The 6000-nt window shown below is 40.5% G+C and overlaps 1 protein-coding gene across 1 annotated transcript in view; it reads left to right on the top strand.

Annotated features, from left to right (window-relative positions):
- The window catches only part of atad5b (ATPase family AAA domain containing 5b), a 24718-nt gene that overhangs the window by 15143 nt on the left and 3575 nt on the right, over positions 1–6000 (top strand). Inside the window, 5 exon segments of the mRNA XM_061984674.1 lie at positions 931–1160; positions 1238–1331; positions 1427–1491; positions 1563–1734; positions 1813–1913. Of these exon segments, the coding sequence (XP_061840658.1) occupies positions 931–1160; positions 1238–1331; positions 1427–1491; positions 1563–1734; positions 1813–1913 (662 nt within the window).

The following is a 6000-nucleotide window of genomic DNA, read 5'->3' as shown; positions in this document are numbered from 1 at the left end:
CTTCGTATTGTGAGGCACATGCACTAACCCCTGTACCACCGTGCTGCCCCGAATAGTTATGCAGTTCAATAAATAAGTTATGCAGTAGTAAGTTATTGCAATGTCACTTTTATGACCATATACAAGACACATTTATCTTTTTAAAAACAAGATTTTTGTTTCACATCAATTAAAAAGTTAGGTAATCATCATTTTACTGTACATTTGTTTCTAGGTGCCATTTTGGGTGGATTTGGGATATATATTTTAATGCATTCCATGTTTGATTTTGTGCTGCAGATATCGATTTAGTAATTGACTAATCCATTAATTAGTTTGTTTGATTAATAGAGTAATCGGATAAAACACACGTTATAGCTTCAATGCATTTTTGGGGGGGGGAATAGTTGAAATAAAAATAAAACAGTTTCCTGACTTTCATAACCTTTTATTCTTTTTTCTGATAAATGCACAGCAATAACATTGAAATTACACTTTTAGTATGTGCACATTAATAAAAAATAAAAACTCACACAGACAGACATGACGTCGGCTTCATGCATGCTCTATTAGAGCGGCCGTGTGGAAAGTATGTCAGCGTATTTAAAGTTCCGGGCACTCCATGCGGTTGGGATTTGATACATTTTTATTAAATACACTCATTAAACGATTAATCGAAGCAACATAATATGAATCAAAGCTCTTTTTATAATCAAATTCATCGATTAATTTTTGCTGCCCTAGTTTAAGTAAATCTGCAGAATGGAAACGATAAAAATAAAAAACGATCTGCGAGCCACAAATGGAATTTTTTTGGGACATTTTCAATTCATGTCAGAATTGTTGCTGAGTCCTGTATGTGTTAAGTATGTGCTTTGGTAGAAACTAATGAGGACACATCTTAATAAAATAAACACATAATAAACCTTCAAACATTTTTGTCTTTAACAGGAAAACTGTCGGCTCCCAAAAAGGTGAGACAAAAGTGTGGACGGCTCAGACGTGCAAGAAAAGAAAGTCCAGCTGCAGTCTCTTTGAAAAACTTCTTTAAGATGAAGGCCAAAGCAGATCAGCTCTGTAGTTTGTCGCCGTCTGAGACACTAGAGGATTCACCTTCAGGCTCTCATCAAACAGCACAACAGATCAAAAAAGGAGCCATGTCGCTGATTCTCTTCGAGGAGGTCCAACTTCATCACAGTCATGCTTGAAAATGTCATTTGTTAGCTTTTGGCGGTGTGCATGAACTCTGTCTCTGCAGGTTGATGTTGAATTTGAAGATGACGTCGGCTTCCTGGCAGCCATCAAGATGTTCATGGCGACCACTAAAAGACCAGTGGTTCTTACATCTAATGGTAAACTCAAATTTAGACCTCCATTACCAACAGGCCTGAAGCTGTCGCTTAAACTGCAGTGGTTCAAACTGTCCGTCTCCCCATATCATCCTCAGATCCGACTTTTCGAAAGAGATTCAGCAGCAGCTTGGAAGAAGTCGTTTTCAAGACACCGTCCGCTGTGAGTTGCTCGCTTTACTCGCCTGCAGCGACTCGAGCAGCTCTCACAGTTGGGAGTCTTTGTTTCCACAGGTGCACGTCTGCAGCTACCTCCAGCTGGTGTGCTTGGCTGAGGGCGTGAAAATGGAATTGGATGAGGTGCAAAGCCTCCACATGCTCGCCAGGGGCGACGTCAGGCGTTGTCTCCTCCAGCTGCAGTTCTGAGTGAACAGCGTTAAAGGCCTCCCGGAGGAACATCCATGCTGTGCGTCACTCACACTCAACTTTATTCAAACTCAGCCTTTGAATGCCTAATTGTATTGTTTATGCTTCTGCTTTTAAGGCACTAATGTAGAGGGGGAACGCTGGATTTACCGTAGTGCAGGCTGCACTGCCAGCATGTTGGGTCTCCACCCTGTCAGACATCTTCTGAACCCTCTAAAGGTAAATTACACAACATTAGGAATATTGTTGTAATTGACACCTCTCTGACTGATTATGTTAAAAACAAGATTATGCAATAACCATGAAACCAATTTAACTTGAAGAGTGATCAGCTTTTTGCTCTTACGGTGTGTTTGCATCGCAGCCCAGAAGCGCAGTGACCTGCTATATCCAACAGATAGCGCTGTGGTGGAAAAAAAGCTTAGGCTATAATAAGATAGTGCTGCTTTAAATTGCAGTGCTGCTCCTCAAATCCAATACTTCTGTCAGTACACTTTATTAATCAATACATGTATTAAATTCTCAAGGTATTGTTGAATGTGCTCAATAAGAAATGTTTTAACTAAGTTCTATTGAAAAAAATAAAGACACACACACTATAATTACTTGGCAGAAGAAGCATAAAAAAATGTTCTGACTTCTTAATAGCAATATTTCCTTTATTTGAGGGTTAAACTAAGTTTATGTACTTCCGTTCTAATTTGTAAAGGCTTTACAGTGTTTAATAATGATAAAAGCAAAATCGTGTTGCACATCCAATCTGTGATGTCAGGACGTGTGTGTGTTTACTTACTGTTGCAGACACTTTTGTGTCATATTCTCAATCATTTTAGTTTTTTATATAGCCTTCAATTACAAGTGCCTTAAAGGGCTTCCCAACAACATATATAGATCTATCACTCTGTTCTGAGTGGTTCAGTGTGCAGAATTGAGTAGTTTAGTTGTTTTTATACAAGTTTAGATTGGAGTATGTCGTTTCCTAATAGGGAATCATTTTAATGTATCTTGTATTGATGTTTACAGTAAAGATAGATAGCTAACCATTTGCTTTTGAGCTTGTTTCTCCAGTAATTGAGCAGTACTACCGACCTGTGAGTTTATCAAAGTGCAGTTTTCAATCAGGGTTTTCCAATTAATAAAATGTAAAACGGTAATACAAACGGTGCTGAGTTTTTTAGTGTTTATCCATCCATCTCCTTCGGCTTATCCGAAGTTGGGTCATGGGGGCAGCAACCTAAGCATAGAAGCCCAGACTTCCCTCTCCCCAGCTACTTCGTCCAGCCCTTCCCAGGGGATCACAAGGCATTCCCAGGCCAGCTGGGAGAACATAGTCTCTCCAACGTGTCCTGGATCTTCCCCAAGGCCTCCTACTGGTCGGACACGCCCTAAACACCTCCCGAGGGAGGCATCCGGGAGGCATTCTGACCAGATGCCCAAACCACCTCATCTGGCTCCTCTCGATGATCGATCTGAGCTCCTCCTGAATGACAGAGATTCTCAGTCTATCTCTAATGTAGAGCCCTGTTGACGGAGGAAACTAATTTTGGCAGCTTGTAACCCTGATCTTGTCCTTTTGGTCATAACCCCAAGCTCATGACCGTAGGTGAGGATAGGAACGTAGATCAACCGTTAAATTGAGAGCTTCGCCCTGCGGTTCATCTCGTTTTTCATCACGGTGGACCGCATCACTGCAGATGCCGCACCGATCCGCCTGTTGATCTCATGATCCACTCTTCCCTCACTCGTAAACAAGACCCGAGGTACTCTAACTCCTACACCTGGGGCAGGATCTGGTCCCCAACCCGAAGATGGCACTCCACCCTTTTCCGGGCAAGAATCATGGACTCGGACTTGGAAGTGCTGATTTTCATCCGAGTCACTTCACACTCAGCTGCAAACAGTGATAGCTAAAGATCCCAGTCAGATGAAGCCAGCAGGACCATATCAAAAAGTAGAGACCTAAGACTGCAGCCACCAAAGATTGTGGTGGTTTATCATTAATACCATTTATTGTTACAATCCAATTCCCGAGTACACTTCAATACTCACAGTTCACTGAGCAGATTCTGAAAGTGTCGCGCTATTCCAAACTGAGCGCAGTTATCGGAAATGACAATCACAATATTATTTACCCGCTAGTTTTTCTTTCCGTTTTTTACATTTAGAAAGGTTTGGTACCCAAGAGACGCCTATTAGCCCTACGCCCTCACCAATTTGACCATTTTGAGTGCGTCCTGACATCGCACAGCATTTTGCACTAATGCACTCAAAAAGGTGTAAGTACAAAACCCAAAACCAGTGAAGTTGGCACGTTGTGTAAATCGTAAATAAAAACAGAATACAGTGATTTGTAAATCCATTTCAACTTATATTCAACTGAATAAACTGCAAATACAAGATACTCAACGTTCGAACTGGTAGACTTTATTTTTTTGCAAATATTTGCTTGTTTGGAATTTGATGCCTGCAACATGTTTCAAAAAAGCTGGCACAAGTAGCAAAAAAAAACTGAGAAAGTTGAGGAATGCTCATCAAACACTTATTTGGAACATCCCACAGGTGAACAGGCTAATTAGGAACAGGTTGGTGCCATGATTGGGTATAAAAGCAGCTTCCATGAAATGCTCAGTCATTCACAAAGAACGATGGGGCGAGGGTCACCACTTTGTGAACAAATGGGTGAGCAAATTGTCGAACAGTTTAAGAACAACATTTCTCAACGGGCTATTGCAAGGAATTTAGGGATTTCACCATCTACGTTCCGTAATATCATCAAAAGGTTCAGAGAATCTGGGGTAATCACTGCCCGTAAGCGATGCTATCACGGACCTTCGATCCCTCAGGCGGTACTGCATCAAAAAGCGACATCGGTGTATAAAGGATATCACCACATGGGCTCAGGAACACTTCAGAAAACCACTGTCAATAACTACAGTTTGTCGATACATCTGTAAGTGCAAGTTAAAACTCTACTATGCAAAGCGAAAGCTATTCATCAACAACACCCAGAAACGGCTATGCTGGGCCCGAGCTCATCTAAGATGGACTGATGCAAAGTAGAAAAGTGTTCTGTGGTCTGACGAGTCCACATTTCAAATTGTTTTTGGAAACTGTGGACGTCGTGTCTTCCAGAACAAAGAGGAAAAGAACCATCCGGATTGTTATAGGCGCAAAGTTCAAGAGCCAGCATCTGTGATGGTATGGGGGTGTATTAGTGCCCAAGTCATGGGTAACTTACACATATGTGAAGGCGCCATTAATGCTGAAAGGTACATACAGGTTTTGGAGCAACATAGGTTGCCATCCAAGCAACTTCATCATGGACGCCCCTGCTTATTTCAGCAAGACAATGCCAAGCCACGTGTTACAGCAGCGTGGCTTCATAGTAAAACAGTGCGGGTACTAGACTGGCCTGCCTGTAGTCCAGACCAGTCTCTCATTGAAAATGTGTGGTGCATTATGAAGCCTAAAATACCACAACAGAGACCCTGGACTGTTGAACAACTTAAGCTGTACATCAAGCAAGAATGGGAAAGAATTCCACCTGAAAAGCTTCAAAAATTGGTCTCCTCAGTTCCTAAACGTTTACTGAGTGTTGTTAAAAGGAAAGGCCATGTAGCACAGTGGTAAAAATGCCCCTGTGCCAACTTTTTTGCAATGTGTTGCTGCCATTAAATTTTAAGCTAATGATTATTTGCAAAAAAAAATATGTTTCTCAGTTCGAACATTAAATATCATCTCATTGCAGTTTATTCAATTAAATATAAGTTGAAAAGGATTTGCAAATCATTGTATTCTGTTTTTATTTACGAATTACACAACGTGCAAACTTCACTGGTTTTGGGTTTTGTACAGAAGTACCCTATTTTTCGGACTATAAGTCGCAGTTTTTTTCATAGTTTGGCTGGGGTTGCGACTTATACTCAGGAGCGACTTATGTGTGAAATTATTAACACATTAGCGTAAAATATCAAATAATATTATTTAGCTCATTCACGTAAGAGACTAGACGTATAAGATTTCATGGGATTTAGCGATTAGGAGTGACAGATTGTTTGGTAAACGTATAGCATGTTCTATATGTTATAGTTATTTGAATGACTCTTACCATAATATGTTACGTTAACATACCAGGCACGTTCTCAGTTGGTTATTTATGCCTCATATAACGTACAATTATTCAGCCTGTTGTTCACTATTCTTTATTTATTTTAAATTGCCTTTCAAATGTCAATTCTTGGTGTTGGATTTTATCAAATAAATTTCCCCAAAAAATGCGACTTATACTCCAATACGACTTATATAT

The sequence above is a fragment of the Nerophis lumbriciformis genome, linkage group LG25 (assembly GCF_033978685.3).
Source record: "Nerophis lumbriciformis linkage group LG25, RoL_Nlum_v2.1, whole genome shotgun sequence".
Taxonomy (NCBI): Eukaryota; Metazoa; Chordata; class Actinopteri; order Syngnathiformes; family Syngnathidae; genus Nerophis; species Nerophis lumbriciformis.
Note: the sequence above shows the minus strand (reverse complement) of the source record. Positions and strands in the feature narration are given on the sequence as shown.